Source organism: Dreissena polymorpha, chromosome 13, assembly GCF_020536995.1.
Source record: "Dreissena polymorpha isolate Duluth1 chromosome 13, UMN_Dpol_1.0, whole genome shotgun sequence".
Classification (NCBI taxonomy): Eukaryota; Metazoa; Mollusca; class Bivalvia; order Myida; family Dreissenidae; genus Dreissena; species Dreissena polymorpha.
The window spans coordinates 64,466,445-64,493,393 of record NC_068367.1 but is presented as its reverse complement, the minus strand read 5'-3'; the positions used below and the strand labels follow the sequence as shown (position 1 = coordinate 64,493,393).

The window sequence follows — 26,949 nt, the reverse complement described above, 5'->3', positions numbered from 1 at the left end:
TTTGCACGTTTTTCTACGGATCACAGCGATGGCCACGCTTTCAAAATGGGTAGAAGGAATCGAACTATAAAATCAATAGTTTTGCCATTTTCTTTATTTCTTTACAATTTTATATGTCGTCTGCAATGTATTTCAATTTGAGATGGTGTAAAATTTGCAATTTGGTTGAGAGGTAAATAACAAAATTGTTAAGCCTTTGAAATATAATTGTGACTCTTATTATCCACCGTACCTGGATTTTTAAAAAGTAGTTGCGTTTTAGTTATTTTTAGAACTTTGTTTAGGATATTTATCCAAAAAAGGCAGTTGAATAAAAACTCATTTGGTGTTTTATGGCAATTATTTTCTGTGAAATGTTGCTAACTTGACCTTGTATATGTATATAGCTTTGTATTTATTCAACTTAAGGTAGTGCATATCCTTCCTAACTTTAGATTGAGATTTTGTAAATTAGTGTAAAAATGTATTGGTTTTAAACCAAAATATGAATAAAGCACACAAATATTGAATGTCAAAAATGTGTTTATGTTATTCTATCCGTCTTAAGCTTTAAAATGATATATAGTTTGACCATATTGTACCAAATTCAATGAAGAAAAACCAAAGAGAAGTTTTAATGAAATTTATCCCCCCATGAACCTTAACAGTTTGCTGATTAATAACAATTGTCAATTAGCGTAAATATAAGTTTGCAATAGTTATTAAACCAACAGTGATCAGTTGTAATCACAGTGTCCAGCTTTATTGATTTGATCAAGCAATGGTAGTCAACACAATGACACAATAAAACCTGTTCATTAATCCGCTGCACCCTGTTACTTTACAACTCTAATCGCTTTTGATCCGCATATGCCCCGGGCTGGTAATTGCCGATAATTTGCGATAAGATAAGCGGATTAGCCAATACAGTGAAATGAAGTAAAACAAAACTAACGATTTTAGCATTTATTGCGTTCAAACAAAAATTGTGTTTTTCCGAAGAGTAACCGAATATTAATATTGTAACCGGTTAACCTCCTTAAGAAACGGATAACCGAATAACCGTTGCCATCCCAAAAAAATAAATCATAACAGTATAAGTAAAACCTGGAGAAAAAAAACTTTATTAAAGTTCAAATTCAGCATTAACAACAGCAGTAATTTATTGATGAAATGAAGTTCGAATGTCTCGAAACTGTGTAAATTTCAGGCAATGGTGCTAGCGTATATGCACATAACTATGTAGTTCATTTGGGCTGTTGACAAAATGAAGCCGATTGCATTTAAAGTAAAATAGACATACAACTCAATAGCTAAATATACAATTCCAAATATATAATTCACTATGTTTGAAAAGCTGCTGCTTTTATAATTTGTATTTTACCCTAACAAAAACTCAACGTAATTATTGTCACCAAACGCATATATGAAAACCACTAAGCTGACCAAGTGCCGTTCATGGGATTCTTGACCCAAATTATATCCGAGGACCAAAGCTGTCTGTCTTTAATTTTTAGAGGCGCAGATCTCTGTAGTGGACTAAATGGTGTATAGCCTCTTTCAGTCATGAACTGTATGATCCCAGTCCCAACATCTGATATTTTATGGTGCATCCATTCCATTAATAGAAATTTAACATCTACCTCTTTAAAAAACTGTTTTCCGCCTAACATAGCTTTGAGCTCATATGTTTCTATGTCCATTTTGATAAACACGGATTGATTTCTGAATATGGGAACTAAATCGTCAAGTACAATAGCAACAGAGCTATTTTCGTCACTAACAAAACTTGTGCTGCTTACTTCGCCGACCATTTGAAGACCGCCAATATTTTTTCTGTCTTCCTTAAATCCAACGGTTTCAGTTTTGTCAGAGAGCGCGTTCCAGATTAGCGTTACCATTTTTGTAAGATTTCCTTTTTGAAGTGACGTCGTGAGCATCTCCAGGTTCTTCCGATTGGCGTCGAGCGCAGTCACCTGTCGACCAAACTTGGCGATGGCAAGGGTATATACACCAACGTTGCACCCAAAATCCAAGAAAACTGTATCTGGAGTTTCTTGAATTATATTCACCACTAAACGAATAAGATCTCCTTCCCAGTTACCGTTGTCAATAATGGACTTGGAAACATAGATATCTATCGCAGGATCGTACACACATATGGGAGTGTTACCTATTGATTGAATCTTAAGATCAACGCATTTGTGAATCTGCTTTGCACTTGAATAGTCAGCAGACGTATTAAAAAAGCGCACAGAACTTGTGAATCTTAATGTCTTTGAAATAACTGGCTTTGCCACTGTGTCTGGCTTATAAATTATCAACGGTAATGTCAAGCTTAACACTTGTCCGTCGGTTTGGTTGACGTTTCCGGAATATCTGGTGAGTAATTTGATATCCGGTAATGGCTTGTAAACAACACGGAATACTCCAACACAAATGCACATAAACACGATTACAATTAATAAACGTTTGATTTTTTTTAACTGTACCATTGTCACACAATGTTTATGTTAAACTAAATGTATAGCTCACACTTTTACACGATTCCCTGTCCTTAAACATATTCAATCTACTTGTTAGCTTGTATGCACTTACATTTTATACAGTCGAGAAGATAACACACCAATCTAAACTTCTGCGCCTATCACTAACAAAGGGTCCGCTTGCCCAAAGACCTATAGAATGTTATCTATAGGTCTTTGGCTTGCCATTCATGGACGATTAAAACCGACTGATCATTGTGATAAAACCTAAGTGCTACACAGACCGAATACCGCCTTAGCTATGAAACTCTCCTCTGCGTGATTTAAAGGACAAGAGCATTGGTGCGACTCTAGAGTGAAGTCTGATACGTAGAGGTAATCAAAGCGCTGAAGGCACTGAAGTTGTTTGCTATTGCAAAATCTTAGACGCAACTCAGTTTTCAAAATTATGTTATAGCTTTTTCACCCCCGGAAACCCGATATGATGTAAAAAGTTGGACGTGCTTGAAAAAGTTTCCGAAAAAATTTGCTGAGTTTCGGTAGGGTAAGTAAATCCAGTTCTATAATTGTTTAAAGGCATTTTTGAATTGAAATATATGTTGGTATATGCAAAGGAGGTATTATCATGTATGTTAGAGAAGTCCTGGTTATTATTATTCAGGATTTATTGAAATATGGCTATTTGAAGTCGACGATTCAGGGATTTTTACCTATTTAGCACTTTATTTACAACTTTCTTTAAAGGTATGCCAGTGAAAAAAGTTTTTGCACCGAAAATGATATCAACCAAGGTCCCCCGCCTCATATATCCGCCCGGATTTCTTACAAAAAATCGTATTTGTGGAGAAATTTGACTTTCCATTCAACATGTTGATGGAAAAAGGATATGACCCGGTGCAGTGCCAAATATGTCAAGATATGACAGGAGTGCAGTACATTTATAAACTTAAAACCTCACCATTACAACTGATTTATGCGCTTTGCATGCTTGTTACTTGCACTGAGACTTTTCATACTTACTTTTTGGTTACCGTTAAAAATAATTTTGGAGTAAATGATACTCTTACGTAGAAAACAAACACATACTATCCTGAACACTTGCACTGGACTCCGTTAATTGCTCAATCCCCATTGACTGTCATAGACACCTTATGAAAGTGTATACATTTAGACGTTATTAAGGGACTCCAGCGCCAGATTTACTAATGAAAGGAAAACGCTGAACATTTTCGGAATAAACATGATTAAATATAAATATATAATAAATATCAATTAATAAATATGGTTGCATCCTTGCCAAATTCTTACGCATGAAAGCTGAACATGTATATATTTTCGAAATGTTTGGACTTCAGCCAGATAACATATTTTGAAATAATAGTTTTATCAGTTATCACATGAATACATTATTAATTTGAATCACTGGACACGAAAAAGTATTGGTTTACTCGAACATTAGCTGACCAACAAGCGAGCTCATATTTATTATCAGTTATCGAAATTATGTCCAATGGTTTTAAATAAATAGTCTGTTCACACACTATTTACTGGTGTATACGTCATACAACGTATAGTTGTACCTGTATAAATCAATTGCTTTACATTTTCAATGATTTTCAAACAATAAAAAAACAACAGATACAAATAAGCTGGCAATTAACTAAGCTTCAGAATGGATATAATTATGAAACCTCTAAGTTCAATGAAAATGACCTTAAAGCATCAGACTGGGCATAAATCAGCTTTAATAGTGAGCATTTAAGTTTATAAATGAACTGCACTCCTGTCATATCTTGACATCTTTGGCACTGCCCCGGGTCATATCCTTTTTTCATCAACATGTTGAATGTAAAGTCGAATTTCTCCACCACTAAGAATTATTTGTATAAACCCGGGCGGATATGTTACGCGGGGACATTGGTTTATATCATTTCGGTGCAAAAAGCTTTTCCTTTAAAGAAATTTGTAAATAAAGTGCTAGATAGGGGACAAATCCATGCATCGTCGAATACAAAAAGCCAAATTTCAATAAATCCTGAATAATACTAACCAGGATTTGGCTAACATACATGATAATACATCCTTTGCATTTATCAAAAGATAAAAATAATTTGCTTACCCTACATAAATTCAGAAAAAAATATAAAAAACTTTTCCAAGCACGTCCAACTATTCAAACCATATCGGGTTTCCGGGGGTGTTTTTATATCGCAAGTTTGAAATAAACACAACCCATTCAAACTTATAAAGATTGCGTCTTAAAGCACAGGTCGAGATGTGTGTGTACTGCTTATATTCATATTTATGTTAAAGAGATACATGTAACTTAGACAAAATAACAACAATTGTTCTCTTTTTTCAAATGGTTGCTGCACTGGATACCATCTTTAGAATTTTGGTTGCCTTGCTAAAGACCAACACGCCTAGAATAATGTACATGTTGTGTGATGGGTTTCTAATACTTTATCTATTTTCTTTAAATTATTGAGCAACAATTTTGCCGACATGACATACTTTTAATGCATCATGCAGGCCCGTACCCAGGGGGTGGGCCCAAGGGCCCGGGCCCTCCCAGCTGGCTGTTGAGTTATGTTGTTTTTTTAACCAGGTTTTCCGAAGGAAAAAACTGGTTATTAGATTGGCGAATGCGGGCGGGCTGGCTGGCGGGCTGGCTGGCTGGCTGGCTGGCGGGCTGGCGGGCTGGCGGAATAAGCTTGTCCGGGCCATAACTATGTCGTTCATTGTCAGATTTTAAAATCATTTGGCACATTTGTTCACCATCATTGGACGGTGTGTCGCGCGAAATAATTACGTCGATATCTCCAAGGTCAAGGTCACACTTTGAGTTCAAAGGTCAAAAATGGCCATAAATGAGCTTGTCCGAGCCATAACTATGTCGTTCATCGTCAGATTTTAAAATCATTTGGCACATTTGTTCACCATCATTGGACGGTGTGTCGCGCGAAATAATTACGTCGATATCTCCAAGGTCAAGGTCACACTTTGAGTTCAAAGGTCAAAAATGGCCATAAATGAGCTTGTCCTGGCCATAACTATGTCATTCATTGTGAGATTTTAAAATCATTTGGCACATTTGTTCACCATCATGGGACGGTGTGTCCCACGAAAGAATCACGTCAATATCTCCAATGTCAAGGTCGCCACGACTAAAAATAGATTAAAAAAAAAAAAAAACTTACAAAGGGGGTTAATTTTTTTTGGTCATTTAAAAAGTTCAGTTTGAGTTTTCTCCCTTTATCAGATTTTTTTTTCACAATGAAAACCTGGTTTTGTGACAATTTTGTCCCTTGTTAAATAATGGGCCTATTGCAAGTTTTTCTCTCCTGAAACACAGTACACTTTCACTCAATACAAAAGAGCAGACGTGTTTTCTTGTCCCTGTTAAACAAAAGGATTAGCGCTTATTTACTCGCCGGTGGAGATAAGCCCTTAGGCAATGTTTTCTGATCTCCTTGTACCCACATCCCCGATCAGTCAATTACCCCTTGGGATCTTGAATGCTTGATTAAACAGGTCTTTTGATTGACCAAGGAAAGAGAAGCAGCGAATGGCAACAACTGACACAGGAGTTCGTAGGTCTGGACATTGCTGACGTAAATAATTTGTGAAAAACAAATAATGTTGGAAGCAATAAGGCGGTGATGTTGATAATCGTCTTTGTCTTAGTCCAAGGCCCATAACTTCTCAAAACTAAATGAACCGGAACGAAACTGACACTTCATCTGTAAGTCATGTAGCTAGACTCACACACCAAATATTGGGTCAATATCTTAAAGCTATTTGGAAAAAAAAGCCGGAAAATGAAATGCCGGACGGATGGACAGACGGACAGTCCGACTGCTATATGCCATTCTACCGAGAGCATAAACATCAGCTCTACATTTGAAAGAGTTGCGTAAAAAACCTCCTGAAAACGGTTGTTATAGTTCGATTGGTCATTGTCGGCTCGGGTACTATTAAATGTACTACAAAACTCTGACTCTAGGATAGGCGCCCCCCCCCCCAGAGAGGTGCCACCTCAAAGATTTTTCACTGGGCGGATATATAACCCCTCAATGTTTTTTATTTGGCGGAGAACATCCCTCCTGCTAAAAGTTAGGGGGCGAAGTAATGTCCTCTTGACAGAATTGATGACCCGGATAAGTGCACCCTTAGTTTTGTCTTCCCCTTAAAGTACACCATGAGCAGATTGATCCTGTAGGATTTGTCTATTCAGGTGGTGCCTTATAAACGAGGAAAATTGTGTGTGTGTGTGTGTTGTTTTTTTCCCTACGAGTATTCGTATACTAAATCACAGTGTGTGTAAGTGTGTTCGTGTGTGTGGAGTTGTATATCCGACCATTCGTTAATATCCTTTTAAATGATACACATGTATGTGCTGTTTATTCTAACTGATCCATCGAGAAACTTGACCGAACGTACAAGTCATGCAGAAACTGCGTAATTGTTTGGTTCAGATGGACGCCCTGCAGTAATGCTATTATTATAATAGCTTAAGCGTTCATTCCATTTTGAAATGCTGTTGTAAAACTAAGACAGATTTTAACAAACCCTTTGGATAAATACAAGTTAAACCCAATCACAATCGATTTTGTTAACAATAAATCCACCGATACTTTAATACCTAGGTCAAACCTAGGTCAAACAAATTACATTTCATAAGATCGGACCACTCTATTGAAGTCATACCATTAATACCAGTGTTATGACAACTCAACTATGTTAAATAATAGGATAAATACTTTTATTATGAGAACGGCAAAATGTGAAAAGATTTCTCGCCATATTGAAAAAGTTTTGATTGAGAATCTAAACATTCGCCGTCTGCGGCGTCTATTAAAAAAAGTTTGTAATCGGTATGGTCATGATTTTAATTAAATGAAACTAATTGAACATTATCATACAACATGTGAAAATGCTCATTCAGTCCCGGTAAACTATTACTATCAATTCCTAACATTGGGCTCAACTGAAAATGCATATATTTGATGCTTTTCTGCAACAAGAACGCGCGGAAATAGCGTGAACATGTGCAATGTCAAGTAATCATGTCATGTCCATACTTTATTATTTATTTTTTTGCACAAAAGTAGAATCTACAGTTCGCGAACGGTATCTTACTAATGACTCATATGTTACTTGTTATGTGATTAACCAATAAAGGTTTGTTTCTCAGAGCGCGATTCACATATTACTTTATCCCCCATCTGAAGCAAAATACAAAATAACATAAGTAAAATACATAGATTAAGTATGATGAAAATAAGGTGATGACAGAAGTTAACAAAGAATATAATGATTAGTAGCATACTTTAATTGATAGTGACATTGCTCATTCATCAAATATTGCGATAAGGATAGAAGTAAACACATGAAGTATCCATTTAACATTGATATTTATTACAATCCATCAAATCCTACGATATAAATTATTGTACATAAATACATTTATTTGTTTCTAAATTATTTCGTTAGCAATTTGGATTGTTCATTCGTTCGTTCGTCCGTCGACTCGACTAGGACCACTCAAGTCATCTTTAGGTCTGGGACTGGCTTTGTCTGTGTGTGCGCAAATGGCTGCTGAGGTCGATCCTGGCACGGAATATTCTTGTACAAAGAGGAGGGACGTCTCCAGTTGGGCTTGCAACACGGGCCTTTCGGGCTTGCTTCTTCTCTGCAGCAGTTGTTCTGTTCGCCCCATACGTCTTGGCGCCATTGCACATGGAAATGCACAAGGTGGTGCGATAAATTGCGAATTGTTCTTACGGTTAGTGTCTGGGTTGATTGCAAACTGGAACAGATGAAAGTCCCAATGGGGGCATTTATCCGCCATTTAAATTATTGTGAGGGGGCAGATATCCGCCTACTAAATTCTGACATGGGGCACTTTACCGCCCCTCCAGATTTGCTTGGAGGGCACCTCTCTGCCCCCTTAAAATTAGGGGGCACCTCTCCGGGGAGCACCTCTCCGAGGGGGCGCCTCTCCGGATGCCAAAAATCTGCTCAATATCTGAAAGCGTTTCTTAAAAAACCTCCGGAAAACGGTTATTATAGAGAAAATTCCTAACAAATGTCGGAGTTGTAGACGATTGTGATGGTTAATCTGTGTTGATGAAGGTGAAAGTGAAAATGTGTAGTAGATGATAAACATTTTATTACGAATTTATTATGAAACTTTAGAGGAAATTTGAATTCAAAGAGAAAATAATATTATGGTTATATGTCAGTCATACGTTGTTATACATTTCTTAATACAGTTGTTTGATTTTTAAAGTTTGCATTCCTTCTTCATCAAACATCACACATTTCTGAAATACAAAGTTTTAAACATCGGTGTGAATTTCACACCAATCTGTAAAGCTCTAGACTTCAGAAAGTTGATGATTTACATGTTATATGTCATAAATTTATATCACGAAATAAGTTTTTTAAAGCATAAAAATTCACCTTAAAAAGTGCCAAATTAAGAAAAACTTGAAATTCGGAAGGGGAGGCCCCTCCCGCACCCTCCCCGCTTGGGACCCCCCTCCCCGCAGTCAAAATATCCTGCATACGGCCCTGTCATGTTTTGTTGTGAGCCGGAATTAAATCATTTCCTAGGTATACTTCATCCACAATCACCAATTTATATTCTATGTTTAATTAGATTGAGTTGTTCAAGCTTTGAAAAAGTTAGTTGCCCTGCTTTTTAGCCCAACTGTAACCAACTTTTGAAATTGAGTTCCCTGGTCTAAATCTACCGGCCCCTTACTGAACCACTTAATCTGTAAGTTATTCATGATGAAAGATCTGACAGTGTATTGAACTCATTTGCAAGTCTGAAGACATTAAAGGGATCTTATCACGTTAAGGTAAATTGAGAAAATTAGACGATTTAATAGTGGAGAGTTTTGTTGTTGTCGTTATATTTTGTTTCATACTACGATGATTGCTTTTACATATGAAGTATACAATACATCTCTCATTGTATGGGCAAGGATGGCCAATTGGTCTAAACGATACACTTTTATGTAACCGGGGGTCAGTGGTTCGAGCCCAGGATAGGATAACTTTTTTTTAAATTTTATATTTTTAATTTTTATGGAGCCTTTCAGATCCAATGTTTACATTTATCAATATTGAGCATTTTATGACAAACTGTAAAAAGGTCCCTTTTAGATGTTTACTAAAAAATGCCATAAGGTAAAAATGTAGAACTCATTGTTTTTTTAGTATGCCCCCAAAGGAGGGCATATAGTGATCGGACTGTCCGTCCGTCCGTCTGTCCGTGTGTCCGTCACACTTTGCGTTTAGGTTTCGAAAAATGCTCATAACTTCTATGTCGCTTCAGATAGCAATTTCATATTTGGCATGCATGTGTATATGGACAAGGCCTTTTCATACGCACACAAAGTTTGACCCTTGTGACATTGACCTTGAACTTAGGGTCCGCGTTAAGGTTTCGAAATCTGCGTTTAGGTTTCGAAAAAAGCTCATAACTTCTATCAAGCGTTTATAGGGGGCATAAGTCATCCTATGGTGACAGCTCTTGTTTAATTTAACAGTGATTTTGTTTATTTGTATTGTCAGCAAGGTTTCTTTGAAGTTATTATCACTTTTATCTTTTTTTCAAACCATTAATAAAAAAGATTATTTAAGCTTCAGTTTGGGAAAACAGGTCTTAATGCATATTCATTAATTGTCATCCCAGTTCCAGAGACTCTCTATAAGCAAAACGGACCATAAAATCAGAAAGTGTCGTTCTTGATTAACTTGTGTGCATTTCACAGGCCAATCAGTGTACACAGGCTTGTCTTATTTGACATGCATCAAGCCCCGTTTTCCCTGAAAGCAGCCAATATGTACAGAGGTCAATGATAAACTGGCCAATGTCGTCGCATAAGCTGAAAAACACTAGACTGGCCAATGTCGTCGCATAAGCTGTTAAACACTATTGATAACATACACACACTGCTGTCTGCAGTGTACCAGTGGTGAAGTATAAACAGGCAGATGCGGTGGTTATTGTTCCTAGCGTAGTTAACAGCAGACTGACTTGCAAAACTTGCTAACGCGAACAACTAATAAATAGGAGATAAAGAAGTTAACATTCTGTAGTTTAACAGTTTAGTTTGAAGGAAGAAACTATAATCTGTATGTATTTGACATTTAACAACAATTACGAACTACACTTTCTGTATTTGTGTATTTGATGATCATTGAAAGCAACACACCTTGCCCTTGACTTTGAAATTAAATACGTGTTAATCAATTTTTATAGATACAAATTGAAAGTGTCCAAAATTGCATTTAATCTATTGCCAAGTTAGCAAGTAATTTATTATTTTTCAATTGGTGCCGCTTTTAATACCGAAAGTAGGATTTCTAGACGTATACGTCCATTGATTTCGACAAACGCGAGTATTTTTAAGTTTAAAAGCGTAAAACACGACGGCTTTCTACCTTACAACCAGCAGATATATATTCTAATTGGCATAGATAAAATTAAATCTAAAGCCTAGTTAGCAAGTAATTTTTTTTTCAAACGGTACCGCTTTTCAAAACAAAAGTAGGATTTTAAGACGTATACGTCCATTCATTTCGACAAACGCGATTATTTTAAATTTTAAAGTGCAAAAATACGGATTTTTACCTTGTAACCACCAGATATATTCTAATTTGCATAGAAAAAAATATGTTTCTTATTTATACTTTCATTTTATATACCAAATAAGGGGTGTGGCTTCAAATCACTTCACACATATGAGTAACAAGTCATTTTTTTAATTTCAGGTGTATTAGGTTCTAAAGCTCACATTATATATATAATACTTTCGGTATTTAGTTATACACGTTTGTCGGTGCCCTGAACTTTTAAGTTAATTATATTGCATTACACAGTAAATACATATCTAATATTGATATACTTATATCGGCATTTTATTAACAATTCTATTCCAACCAGTCGACTATATCCTTTGTGCTTTCAGCAATAAGGTGCATAATTATATATAAATTAAATAATTTAAATATTCATTTAATAGATATTGAAATGTTTTGTGCAAGGAGCTGGTATATAATATATTCTCTAGCTAGTATATTACTAACAAATGTATGTATGTTAGCTTGCATTTGTAACCATTTAACAGTTATTGAAGATTTGTTTTTAAGCATATAGCTTACATGCCCAAAAGTCAAGCGTGTTTTAAAACAATAATGGATGTCATTTTATGAAGTTAATACTACTATTATCCTTTATATTGTATTTCGTAGCCATCAAAATTGTGTGGTATTCACATGAAATAGACTCATGCTCAGCATAATCTCGAAGTAATGTGAAGAAACTTTTTGTAACTATAGCAGAAATCGTCAAATGTTGAACATGTGAACATGTGTATGGCCGGATAATTCAGTTTAGTTTGACTTGGAAAAACACTATGGTGTAAGGCGAAAAACCAATAAAAGGTTAAAAACAGGTTTCCACACAATTGATATAATTGTTTACTAAGCTATATATCGTGAGGAAATACATGTTATGTAAAAATTTTCTTCATGATTACCGTCAAACTAATCACAAGGCTGTGAGAAAATCACATCATTATACATAACAGTTCAATATAGTCAATTGACTTGAGTATTTCAGTTTCTTTAAATTACATACATTGGGACACATATTGTCTATTAAAAATCGTGTTAATGTTTCCACATGTAAGTCGATATATTAACATAAAAACCTGCATTTAAATGATGTTTGTGCATCTCAATTAAGTGTGTATTCTGTATTTATGAAATAAATATTTTCATTATCTAGTTTAGCTAGTTTTTAACATTTAATTATTGTGAAATACATTGCAAATAATGTTGTATTTAAAGATGTAAATTTTTGAATACTTTAAATTGACTATACATACATAATATATTGCTGTAAGTCTTACAATTTTAACATTCAAATGAAATAAAAACAACAGCACATTTTTGAAACCAGTTAGTGAGTTATAAATATATGAAAACGACGAGTTTAGCATATTTAATATCACATAATTCATAGTTTATGTATGTACAAACAACAAATGTGTATACCTAACTATTAAATTGCAGTGTTTTTCCCATATCCAGCAGCGGACAGGTGAACCTATTTGGCAGTATAGCCGAATATGTGCTCAGTAGAGATAACTTTGCTGGCTTATCACTAGTCTTGCCAATTGGTTTAATATGCATACCGTGTTTATAACACAACTTGTTATCTTCGTATAGATTTGTGATATAAAGTAAAACAAACACAGGATGTGGTTTCCAAATTAAATTTTGCTAATCGAACAACTGACCGAACATTATCTGCATCACCCAAAGTCAGTAAATGCGTTTCCAAACCATATTTGAATCCCATATGTATGATGAAGAGTTTTATTATAAATTTTAATTTGCAGATCCTATGTAAGTTTTTATCAACTTAATGTAAATATTGTTTTAATAAAACTAAAAGCATGAACGGGTTAAGGCAGACACAATCTAAAAGACACCTAGTATGATAGTAGGATGCTGAAAACACTTAAAAGATTGATAGATCTTAACAAATAACATGTATGTAACACATTTAAATAAAAACATAATCAAAAGAGGCCTCAATCTAATAAATGAATTTGTGCCTTGATTATGAAGTATGTCATTCTCCTACACATGTTCGTATATAATCCTTAGGACTCCTACACATTTGATTTTTACACAAGATTAATGTATGCATTCTTTGCAACGTTTCCAATGTAAGTTTATGTCACCTCAATTTACATCATAGAGCAACGAAAACCCGCTGCGTTGGAAAGGACAATCAACTACAACATAGATCGATGACTATCTTGGTTGTGCTCCTTTGCCGAAAGTGTAATACCACGGTGTTTTATTATAATACGTGTGAATACATACATTATTCATTTGGTTTGTTTCGAGTATAAAGGAACGAGCTACGCTGCTTCCGTTCTAAACGGAGTTTGCATAATCATTTTCGGTGAACTGTGTTTACTGTTGCAGGTGATCTCGATCCACTAGAAGGTACTGCAGATATTTTAGGTACAAACAATATCATAGCATACTTGTATAAAAGATGTTCTAATAACACAGTTCAACGCAAATAATTTGTATACTTAGCAACGTTATAACTCGTGTGTGTGTGTACAAAAACACTATGTGTTTCTTTTCTTACATTAAATTGCCATTCTTTATCTTTATGACTTCTTATGTCTTGAAAATCCTCATTCCCTTGACCGGTCTGACTGTTGGAGTGCAATAAGTGACGACATAAATATCCTCCACAGTTACAGGTCTGTTATGAGCTGCAGTGATTAGCTCACCCATCGGGAGGGACGTTCGCTCTATAACATTGTCCATACAGCTTTTCGTCTGATAGCCTCGACGGCGACCTTCATGTAGCGTTTCCTGGAGCACAGTCCTGCACAATGAGTCGTGCCAGGTGACGTATCAGAACAAAGCCAGCTTTTTTTTGACTGACAAAGAGGGGTTCTTGTGGGCCAATTATAGCTCTTGGTCTTGTGCTTCCTGAAATGAAGGATATGCGGGGCATTATTCGGAGACACTTGTGTGCAAAGGCCTGTATCATGCATTTTGTGCCCGCGCAAAGCGTCCAGGTCAAGCAGCCAAACAGTACTATGGAGTCTACCAGGGATGTGTAGAGCCTCTAGTTGGTGGGAAATCTGATGGACATGCATGTCCACAACCTGCTCAGTCTGGATATCGCTTCGGTTGCCATGGCAATTCTTATTCGGACCTCAGTGGTACTGTTGCCATCCTTCGGTAGGGTTACTGAAAAGTACTTGGAAGGTCCTCTGAATTATCTTCTTTAGGAAAAGATTAAACAGTCCGTGGGAGCAGATATTCCTGACAGACGCTCATTGAAGTTTAAAAGAAGTCGACCATCTGCTCATTGAGAAGTACTGAAATGGATGCGTATCAATATCAATATCGAACCCTTTCGAGAAATGAATAGGTTTAAGGTTCATGGGGGGGGATAAAATTCATTAAAACTTCGCTTTGGTTTTTCTTCATTGAATGTGGTACAATATGGTCAAACTATATATCATTTTAAAGCTAAAGACGGATAGAATAACATAAACACATTTTTGACAGTCAATATTTGTGTGCTTTATTCATATTTTGGTTTAAAACTAATATATTTTTACACTAATTTACAAAATCTCAATCTAAAGTTAGGAAGGATATGCACTACCTTAAGTGGAATAAATACAAAGCTATATACATATACAAGGTCAAGTTAGCAACATTTCACAGAAAATTATTGTCATAAAACAACAAATGAGTTTTTATTCAACTGCCTTTTTTGGATAAATATCCTAAACAAAGTTCTAAAAATAACTAAAACGTAACTACTTTTTAAAAATCCAGGTATGGTGGATAATAAGAGTCACAATTCTATTTCAAAGGCTTAACAATTGTGTTATTTACCTCTCAACCAAATTGCAAATTTTAAACCATCTCAAATTGAAATAGATTGCAGACGACATTTAAAATTGTAAAGGAATAAAAAGAAATTGGCAAACGATTGATTTTATATTTCTATTCCTTCTACCCATTTTGAAAGCGTGGCCATCGCTGTGATCCGTAGAAAAAACGTGCAAAACAAATCGGTCGAAACCACGTGCAGTGGTGAGAAAAACGGGTATGTGTATACACATACCTGAGAAAACACAATACTTATTTTGACAGTTGGGTGGCAACTAGTAAAACAACTTTTAACATTAATCAGCAAGAGATCGCACTAAATAATAGAAATGACCACGTAGAGATATCATCACTTACCTTATTACAAATATTATCCAGCTGAAAATTGTCCCCCACACGTCTTTTTTAGTTTATTTGTATTGTTTTTCTGGAGCCGAAGTGCATCTCACAGACTATCCATCCAACTTCCGTTGTTTTCACTTTCGTTATTAAAAACTCCGTTTAAAAGAATTATTTCTACTTTTAGATTGTTAAAGCGATGTATTATTATATATTATCTATAGAATAGTATACCGTGATGTATTGAACAGAGTTACGTATCGATCTTTCTATCAGTCTGTAAGCGTAATATTTTATGCGCAATAATATATGTCGTGTGATTCGACAACGATTGTAAACATTGGTGAAATGCTTCTTACATAGTTATTCTTTTGAGTGTTTATGAGGTCTGATCGTGCAGTTTGCAAACATCAACGGAAAGATTACAATCCAATGCATTTGTCATCGTCAACCGTTTGGAATGTCAATTAGGCGATGAATGAGTTTTTAGCATGTTTCTTTCTATTTTATTGATTTAAAAATGGCCTCCCCCATGGTGATGAAATGACATGTGTTCGAGTTTTGATATTTCTAGATATGTAAACTTTTTTTACTATTTAAGCGTAACTTGCCCTCGTCAATGTCGATATTATTCACTAGTTATATAATTTTCCGCCGAAATACGTGGAATAAACATGATTCAGATTTTTGAAAATAATGTTTATGTTAGTGTTAAAATCGCTTTGTATTTTGATTGATTTTGTGGATGTTATGATACGTTGATGTACAAAATTGGTAGCAGTTTGAAGGAAAAAAATCCTTTAAAGCATATATGTATACATTTTCAATGTGGCACTCTTCCTTTAGTCAAATTTGAGTTCAATGCTAGGGGTCCCACATTTTTCAAAATGAAGCCTCTACATGAACCTTAAATGCCACGCGCGGTCGAAAATTTTGTTAAAGGCGATCAAATTATGGAAGAGGTCGAATCGGTAATACAGGTGTTTCTCAATGATAACTCTGCAGTTGAAGATATGTTCCACTGTGGAATCATCCATGCGTTCTTTAGTTCATACAGCATACACGATTAAACAATAAATGTGACAATGTCAAAAGGCCAAAATGTTTGAAGCCGAATGACAAGCGGTCGCAGATCTTTTATCAAAGGGTTCTTAGCGTGACGGACATGAAACTATGTGCCCTTTGAAAGTTGTTTTTTGAGTTTACAGTATTAATCTGCAAACAATATTTGTCCTTTTGCAAACTTCAATCATACCATCAACTGTTACAAAAAGGCAGATATATATGTCGTTACAGAAAAAATGGCGATGACCTACACATTTGCACAGTGTTATATATATAGAGATTCTAACGCGTTCTTGCAATACTAAGTCTTAAAGGAATGTTTGTATGTTTTATTTATAACGATGACATGAAAAGTTAAACAATGCACGTACGATTTATGAACATTTGTTAGTTTAATGCTTGGCATTATTGGAAGAAAGAAAGCCATATTGTTATGTTAAATAAGTTATATTTAATGTTATGGTATTGACTCAGACTTTAAGTAATTTGGTAAACACGTATATAAACGAGTTAGTACACAGAACTGTTCCTGTAATACTTAGGGATACATATTTTAACCACGTTATCTAGGATGATATTTCACCCCATTCAAAAACCTTAAATCCTTGAAAGAAGCGATTTAGCTCAAGTCACGAGGTCATTTAAGGTTATGTTTGTTTCGGTTGAAACAGTTGAAGTCATCCGAAAATGTAAATAATATATTTCGTGTCAACAGTGATATCATTCATATGGTTTCTCGTCTGCATACTGCCGTCTATGGTTAGGGATTCCTAAGGTGCAAATACGTATCTCAGATACGACTGAAATCATGTGAAGTCGAATAGTTTTCGAAAAATATAAATCAACGGTATAACAAGTTTGTTTTATTTAAATTGATTAATGTAACTGTAACGTTGTATTGAAGACAACACATGGATATCAATATCAATGTTCAAACAAATGAAACATAACAACTGCGAACCTTTATTTTTATGATAAGACTAAAGGAATATCAATTCCTTAACAAATCGATGTGCACTTCCAACGCATGTAAAAACGCACACCAATGTGTTAAGTTAAGGTAATTATAATCAACGAATGGAGTAATTATTATTAATGAATGGCAGTGAAGCGTACGTTGACATTGAAATAAATATACCGTCATGACTTATACAGTCTTACAAATGCGAAGCAGACAATAACGTGGTCAAATTAAGGGGCTAAAAATAGAGGAATGACCTTTAATTCTAATTGTTTAAAATATAAACATAAAGATTTCAAATACAAATTACATTTTATACAAAACAAAATACAAACATTGCTTATCTCAGTAGGCGCGCGTAAATCAATGTCATTGTCATCATTTGAAATTTTGCCAACAAAGATATTAGAGGATAATAAATAGTCATATTGAAAAGTATTGATTTTGATTGCAATGGAGCGTGTTCGTTTCTAACCACGCGGAAAACTCGTGTTGTGACAGTTTAAATTATCTCTCGCACAATGTCATTATCGTGTGAAGCAATAGGCTAATACGCGAACTGATAACTAGCAATTATTTGGGACATGCATGGGACTGAAAGAACATAACCTGCTCCTGTAATCAGATATCTGGTTACCGCTTGAGTTTGTTAAATACACAATTCTGTCTGCTGCTTCCTTGTTGAAGGCAAAATGCTAACGTAAATTACAGGTTAAATAATGACTATTTATGTCGGGAGAAATAAATTCGTATCACGTTAACCAGGTGACTGCTTATTCAATGTGACATCTAGGTAATGACGAACTGTATATAAAAAAGTCATTTGTCGATAGCCACACAACAATTCCATGAACAATTGAGCCTTGCAATCACATAACGTTCTATAAAACTGCCAGCTGACTTAGTTTGTATTCTTTATCCATATTATATCTACAGACCAGGACATCCGACTTTTAATTTTCAACGGCTCTGATGTCAGTGGGTTGAACGGTGTATACTTTTTTTCTGTCATAAACTGTATTATTTTACTTCCAACCTCTGAGTTTTTATGGTGAAACCATTCCATAAACAAATACTTAACATCGACCTGTTCGAAGAATTTCTTTCCTCCCATCATTGCCTTGAGCTCGTACGTTTCTATGTCCATTTTTATAAACACAGACTTATTTCTGAACAACGGCACTAAATCGTCTAGTACAATGGCAACAGAGCTATTTGAATCACCTAACACTGTTGTGTTGGATACTCCGCTCACCATTTGAAGGCCGCCGATATTTCTGTTGTCCTCCTTAAATCCAACTGTTTCAGCTTTGTCAGAGAGCGCGTTCCAGATCAGCATTACCATTCCAGTAATATTTCCCTTCTGAAGTGACGTAGTCAGCATCTCAAGGTTCTTCCTGTTGGCATCAAGAGCGGTCACTGGTCGACCAAACTTAGCTACGGCAAGGGTATACACACCCACGTTGCAACCGAGGTCTAAGAATACTAAACGTGGGTCGTTTTGAAGTATGCTTAGCACTTTCTGTATGTTTCCAACTTCCCAATTTCCATTGGCTATTATACTTCTAGAAACATGAATATCCATCGCAGGATCGTAAACACAAATGGGAGTGTTCTTGACTGATGGAATCCTCAGCGCAACGCATTTATGAATCTGCTTTGCACTTGAATAATCCACAGACGTGTCAAACACGCGCACACAGTTGTCATAGCCTGGCATACAACTTGTTGACGACGTAATAATAACACTCTTCTGCACAACTGAAACATTGACGCTATTACTTGTCGCAATTGAGAACCCAGTGGACCATAATTTGTATTTCGGTGCATTTAAAAAAAGTATAAAAACTACAACACACGCACAGATTAAAATCAATGTAAATAATTTCCGTCTCATGTTTTTAATATGAAACATTGCCACAATATACGAGTCGTGTGGTTTCTTGTTTCTAGTTAATGTAAAATTTATAAAACTCCGCTTGGGGCGTCTGATATTAAGTTTAAGTGATCGACGGTTGGTAGAATATCCGATATGGTATAACTTGCTGTTAAAGATTATTTGTAAATTTACGCTATAGAGGATATGTTTTTGCATGTTCTGAGTGGTTAACGGTTAATAACAAATAAGATAGGAAATACGCACTTGTTAAACACTGTCAGCACATTTAAACTGTAGAAGATATTTGATATCATAGTAAGAAAAACCCTCATAAGAAGACCATTGTCTTAACTTCAACAGTCAAGATCACACTGAGAGGTTTAAAGTCAAATTTTTCCACACAATAGCTTATGCAGACTGTTACTTGTCATTTATATATTTCAAATAATTAAAAACACAAATGGCATTCATGGGAATAATCACGTCCCTACCGCAAAGGTCAATGTCCGACTTGAAGGTCAATTATGAACTTTGGTCATAAAACATCTTGTTCGGACCGCTCATCATGTAATTTAAAAGTATTTACCATGACCAACCACCATGAGTTGACAGCGTTTCGCGTGAATCATCAGTTTTCTACCTTCTACCTTCGCTAAGGGGTCACATGTCACATTTGACCATTAGATAGCTTGTTGGTTGCTTTATTGAGGCAATGTGATTGATTGGTTTTCTTAATTTAGATAGTTTGGTTTCAAAACGACCAAATTTATAAGATGTTTTGGTACACACGTATAGCCCTTTGGTGAGTTTTAAAGTGTTATTTTCAATCTCTTAGTTACTGATGATCAGCTCAAAGCAAAAAAACCTGAACCTAGATTCTAAAATAGAGAAATAACAACACTTAACAAATACACATTGCATGATGAATGAGACAGTTACAGATGTTTATGACAAAACTTAGCAATCTTCTTAACCAATTTATGCCTAGTATCTAGAAAAAAAGTCCTTGGAAAACAGCGTAGACCCAGATGAGACGCCGCATGATGCGGCGTCTCATCAGGGTCTGCGCTGTTTGCTTAAAGGAATTTCTGTAAAAAATATTTTAAAAATAGAAATTAATATACTAGACATCCCTAATTTTGGAAATAAATTGATCCAATTTAGAAGGATGGGAGAGTCCACTAGGCATAAAAGGGTGAATTTGACCTTTTTTTCAACTGCTGGGAGCCAGGTTTACACGCAAATGCTGTCTCGTCTAGTTGGTAGTAGGTTTTTTATCATTTTAAAATTACATGATATACGAGAACAGAATAGTTCGGAAATAGGAAACATTGAACTTTGAACCTCAAAGTGTGCCCTAAAGGAAGGATGAGGGTTCCACACGCGACAAGTCATCTTATAACGATAGTGATATGTGGTGAGATATTATAAAAGTGCACTATATTACAGTGCGGGGAAGCTCCGACAATATTTTTAATGGCAAACTGTATCATTTGACTTAGACCTTTGAGGTTTCGAGGCAGGTGTTTAATGCAACACTTCATACTCTTATATTCAAGTATTTGAATCGCATGATGAATGACAAAGTCACAGTCCGGAAAAACTGTTTATCACCGAATAAGTTATTTGATTTTTAAGTTCAATCTTTGAGATAGTGAACCAGGTGATACGCGCAACACGCTATCCTTGTTTGTGGTCATGTATTGGTAAGTAATACTAAAAAAAGACATATTTACAGTCAAAACCAGCTGGTTCACGTTCAAGTCTTAACTAATGACCTCCTATTAACTTGACTTACTAGGTAGTGCGATGGGTGTTACATTTTGTATTTGTCTAAAATCTTTCTTTCTTCTTATATATATAACTTACCACAAATGACCACCTTGAGGACACGTTATCTGTAGAACCACTGAAGCCATACTCCTAGAAAATGAGTAACTGTTCGATATCGTTAATATGTGCTATGTCTCTCGAATCAAACATAGGCCCATTCGAATCCCCAAGCCAACATGAAATGTACCGTTAAAAGTGATGTATAACCCTTTTTAGTTTTGATTGTTGTTAATTTCATCTGCAGTTGTTTTCTTTTACAGGAAAAGTGTTTTGTAATTTGACTCTCTTTAACAATTCAAACAGTCCATTACTTTTTACATTTGTGAATAGTCATTCAAATGTAATAGTAATAGTGTTCGTGTATATTGTGCGTGATAGGATTAAAAAAAACAAGGCAAATCTATGAAAATGTCGAAACCATGTTTTGTATGCATCAACAATGGTGCTGGCTTAAAACCAATGTCGAAATTAGAAAATAGGCTTTATGTACACATTATGTCCGTCGCAGCCATTCATTTCTATTTCTAGCCATCTATGGGCATATTTCTAGTTTTTGTTTATTTTGTTAAGTTATTATATGTTTTTATTTATTTATGTATTTATGTACTTGAACGACCTATGTTTGTATTACAACACAATTTAGTGTTATGTCGAGAAAAAAGTATCAAGATAAATAACAAATTGTAAAATCAATGTAATTATATTGAAGACTTTAACCAGCTAAAACTATAGTTTAACCTCAGCAAACAAACAAACATATCTGCTTGAAAACGGTCATTCAAGTTAAAGTGCTTCATTTGACAAGTAAACAGTAAAGCTGTGTAACATGGGTTAAATTTTATAGAATATTGCAGGTCTGAACGTAGAAAAGTTTAGTTTTCGCTTGCATTATTGATAAGTTGCATGCAATTTTCACAAGTCTATTCATACTGCGTCAGTTTTAAGTGCTAGGCAAATACGCTTCTTTGAAATTGGTCGAATCAATAGATTTATAGATCAACTAGCAACAGTGATCGATAATGAGCACTGAATTTTTATGTGGTTTACACTTTATCGACACAATAATGTCTGACCTGGCTGACATTTTACCGTTTGTTTTATATATTTATGTAATTTCGAACAGTTCTTTTAACGTACTCACATTGTTTTTAATTATAATTTTAATTTATAATTTTTGCACTTATTCCATATTATATTCCATAACCGGTATCCGGACAAACGGCACCCGTACAGTCGGAACCTAGTCTGTCAACAGACTGATTTTTTTTCTAATTTCACAATTACTTATTAAGATGTATTTCAATACAATATCAAAGCTCCTTTTCTCTTCTGGCTGAATAAGCATGCAATTATGTATTTTAAGCAGATAAGAAAACGTAAATATGTATAGTATACGTACAGTACAAGAAGTATGAGAACGTTATCTTTATAAAAATGATTAAATAATAATGCCGGACTGTAAACAGTCTAATCAGAACCCTGTGTGTTTTTTTTTGCGTTCGCGGACAATCGGCACACCGTAAATTTGTCGACCAAGACACTTGACACCCGATTTATTTTTAATCCGTACAATCGGCACCCGATTAAAGGCGATTGATAAAGCCTCACAGCACAGTGTTGGACTAATTAGTCTAACCCGATAGTTCGTTTTTAAATGAGATGATTAATAGATCCCGTCAACAAACTTTGTTATCAAACTAATTTAAGTGTGGATTGATTATCGTTATCTGCTTATTGGTTTAATAACAAGGAGATATAATTTGTAAAGATTGTATAATAATTGATCAGATTCATGTAAATACTTACATTTGGTACCAAATTACTTACCGTAATATTTCTATGTTTTCGGACACCCTCTTTTAGCCAACATTTTTTTTTCCTGTACTATATTTTCGAATGTACGGGTTTTCGTCCATTATAAACGACTCTAAATTTCGGAAGTATATTTTACAGTGTTATTTTACAAGATTTCTGTCCTGTTTTCGTTTATCTGGGGACTCTTCGATCATTGAGTTTTACAACCGGGTTAAGGTCATGGGAATATGAATGTCCTGGGGGCAATGAACCATTACGATTGCGTTATTGGGTGGATTACCATGTATACCTGTAATAAACAACGATTTCAACCAAGATCATTTGAAATTATATCGTATTCAGTAAGCAGTATGGTTGCTTTATAACGTTTTTATATACGATTTTAGGTAGGACATTGCTTAAGTGAATTTTAGTTGTTCGAGCTAGCGGACAACTAATGTAGAGGGAGTTTTGCAAGTTAATCTGCTCTTAACTACGCTAGGAACGATAACCACCGCATCTGCCTGTTTATACTTCATCACTGGTACACTGCAGACAGCTAGTGTGTGCATGTTATCAATAGTGTTTAATAGCTTGTGTGACGATTTTGGCCAGTCTAGTGTTAAACAGATTGTGCGACGACATTGGCCAGTTTTTTATTGACATCTGTACATTTTGGCTGCTTTCAGGGAAAACGGGGCTTACTGAATGTCAAATAAGATTAGCCCGATTAGCCTGTGCAATGCCCATTAGCTAATTAAGGACGACATTTTCCGATTTTATGGCGTTTTTCGTTTAAAGCGAGTCTCTGGTACGGGGATGGAAATTAATGCATATGCATAAAGCCTTGTTTTTTCAAAATGAAGCTAAAATAATCTTTTGTATTAATGATTTGAAACAAAAGAAGATAAACGTGATAATAACTTCAAAGTAACCTCGCTGACATGGCAAATAAACAAAATCACTTTTAAATAAAATAAACAACCAATGCGTTCTAAATTTGTACTTTGTGGCATTTGTTAGTAAACATCTAAAAGGGACCTTTTCACAGTTTGTCATTAAATGCCTAATATTGATAAATTTTAACATTTGATCTTTAAATATATATTTAAAAAAAACAAGAATACAATTAAAGAAACAAAAAATGTTACCCTCAACTGGGCTCGAACCACTGACCCCTGGATTAAAAGTATATCGTTTAGACCACTCGGCCATCCTTGCTCATACAATGAGAGATATATTGTATACTTGTATATATATTATTTATTTATAAGCAATCATCGTAGTATGTAAAAATATAACGACAACAACAGAACTATCCAAATTATTAAATCTTTTAATTTTGTCCATTTAACTAAAAGGTCTCTTTAATGCATTCATACTTGCAATGAGTTCAATACACTGTCAGATCTTACATCGAGAATAAATTACAGATTAAGTGGTTGCCTGTTAGCATGGGGCCAGTAGATTCAAGCCCAGGAAACTCAATTTCAACAGTTAGTATCAGTTTGGCTAAAAAGCAGGGCTACTAGCTTTTTCAAAGTTTGAACAACTCAATCCACTTAAACATAGAATACAAATTGGCAACTGCGGATCAATTAGGCCTAGAAAATGATTCAATTCCGGCTCTCAACAAGTCATGATACATTAAATATATTTCATGACGGCAAACTTGTTGCTAAAAAAATTAAAGAAAATAGATAACGATTTAGATAAAAATAGCACAACATGCACATGATTCTAGGCTTGTTATTCGTTAGCAAGGCAACCGAAATTCTAAAGAAGGTTGATCATTCAGTATACAATTGCGAAAAAAGAGACATATTGTTGTTATTTTGTCTATGTTATCCCTATAACATAAATATAGGGATAAACAGTTTACACGCATCTCGACCTGTATTTTAAGACACACTCTTTATACATTTGAATGGGTTGTGTTCATTTCAAACTTGCGATATAAAAAGCTATAACATAATTTTGAATTCTGAGTTTCGATAATGCAATAGCGAACAAATTCAGTGACTTCAGCGCTTTTATTTTAAGTAGAGAAAGAAAAGTACAACACAATACAATTATAGCACATTTAATTATTGGTTATATTTAAATATAATTAATTGACAAACAAACATAAAGTATCTGTCTCTAAATTTTTCGGACACTCGTATTTAAAAAAATAACTCGTATGTAAACTGTCTGACATGAAAAAAAAAGATTTATTTTTAAATGTCCGAAAAATTAGAGTAATTACGGTATATCTAAATTTAATAGAATCATAAAATAATCAATGTATACACTGTTAAAAGTTTTACAGTAGTAAATTTATCTTTAATATGGCAAATAATATGATTTATCAAATATTGCTTGTCAGAATCACATGTCTGTGATTTTGCTATTATTTAATGGACGTTTTATTTTCCAAAACAGTTAAAAGTCACACAAATCATAAACACAAGAGTACATTATCATCTGTAAACGACAAAGTTAATAAGTGACTTATTTGTTGTCTCATACCATTTTGTAAATTCTAGATTATATGTAGACTTTTTGTGCTTTCATAACCTTCAATATTTAGTGAGACGCAAAGTTCCAAAGTGAATGCAATTGTACAGAGAGATCCAAGAACGACACGTATTAAAAATTAACATAAACCTTTCCTGCTTAACATTTGTCAAAATAATTTTGTTACCTGAGTGTGATGGTACATTTGCCATTAATCAATATTTAAGACATATCAATCCGGTCGATAAAGCTACTCACAGAATTAGATAGATCTAAATGATTTATTTAATCCACACTATATCACCGGACCAGGACTTCCGATTTTCAATTTGCAGGGGGAATGACGTCTGTAATGGGTTGAACGGTTTATACCCTCTTTCAGTCATGAACTGTATAATCCTAGTCCCAACGTCATTGTCTTTGTGGTGGAACCATTCCATAAACAGAAACTTAATGTCAACCTCTTTAAAGAATATCTTTCCACCCAACATTGCTTTGAGTTCATACGTCTCTATGTCCATTTTAATAAACAAGGATTTGTTTCTGAACATAGGCACTAAATCGTCAAGAACAATAGAAACAGAGCTCTTTTCCTCACTGACCGCATCTGCATCGCTTACACCGCTCAACATTTGCAGGCCACCGATGTTTCTTAAGTCCTCCTTAAATCCAACGGTTTCAGCTTTGTCTGAGAGAGCATTCCATATCAGAGTAACCATGTTAGTAAGATTTCCCTTCCTAAGTGACGTTGTCAGCATCTCGAGATTCTTCCGGTTGGCATCTAGGGCGATGACCTTTCGTCCTGTTTTTGCAATGGACAGAGTGTAAACACCAACGTTACATCCTAAATCTAAAAATAGTAGATTTGGATTGCGACGAAGAATCTCGATCACTGTCAATATGTTACCTCCTTCCCAATTTCCACCTGTAATTATGGATTTGGAAACATAGATATCTATCTTTGGATCGTACACACAGATCGGTGTGTTGGCAAGCGATGGTATACGTAGCGCAACGCATTTATGAATCTGCTTTACTTGGGAATAATCCACGGAAGTGTCAAAGATGCGAACACAGTTGCTGAACGAAGCCAAACATGTATGTTTGTACTTGTCCGTCCTCGGTGTAACTGGCGTACTTCTTACTTGACTTGTATTAAAATCATTATATTTTGAAACTTCACTGACATCTTGTTTTTCGTCTTTGGCCGACGACGACGAATCGATATATTTCGCGAACAGGGCACTGTTAAGGAAAGGTTTGTACATTACATGTAACGAAACGATTGTTGTACATGCTAATATAAACGCGAACACAGGTCGTTTTATAAATTTTGAGTAATTCATTTTAGTAGATCTTTTACGTCTGACAAACAAATCCCATGAGCAACGAGTGTTAACTCATAACTATAAAGTAAGCCCGTCGTTATTTCATTGAACGAGGAAATATGAAACCAACGGTCTGGTTAATACAGTTCTTCTATTATGAATGTAAACCGATACCTGGTAAAAAAGGCGGTCTGTGCATACAATCGACTTTCTGTTAACTGATACCATGCAATAGAGGCCAGTTCAATACATGTTGGTTTCAATGGTCTGCGCTTCTGCACGTTTACATATTTGTTCAGTTTTGCGCGAAGCAAA

General features: G+C 35.0%; 2 protein-coding genes across 2 annotated transcripts in view; both read right to left on the bottom strand.

Moving 5' to 3' along the window:
* Window positions 1–26,949, bottom strand: part of LOC127855578 (uncharacterized) — a 246,130-nt gene that overhangs the window by 74,268 nt on the left and 144,913 nt on the right. The window lies entirely within an intron of this gene.
* The window catches only part of LOC127855577 (uncharacterized), a 185,454-nt gene continuing 175,693 nt past the window's right edge, over window positions 17,189–26,949 (bottom strand). Inside the window, exon 2 of the mRNA XM_052391310.1 lies at window positions 17,189–18,388. Within this exon, the coding sequence (XP_052247270.1) occupies window positions 18,203–18,388 (186 nt within the window). The 3' untranslated portion in view covers window positions 17,189–18,202. The remainder of the gene's footprint in view (window positions 18,389–26,949) is intronic.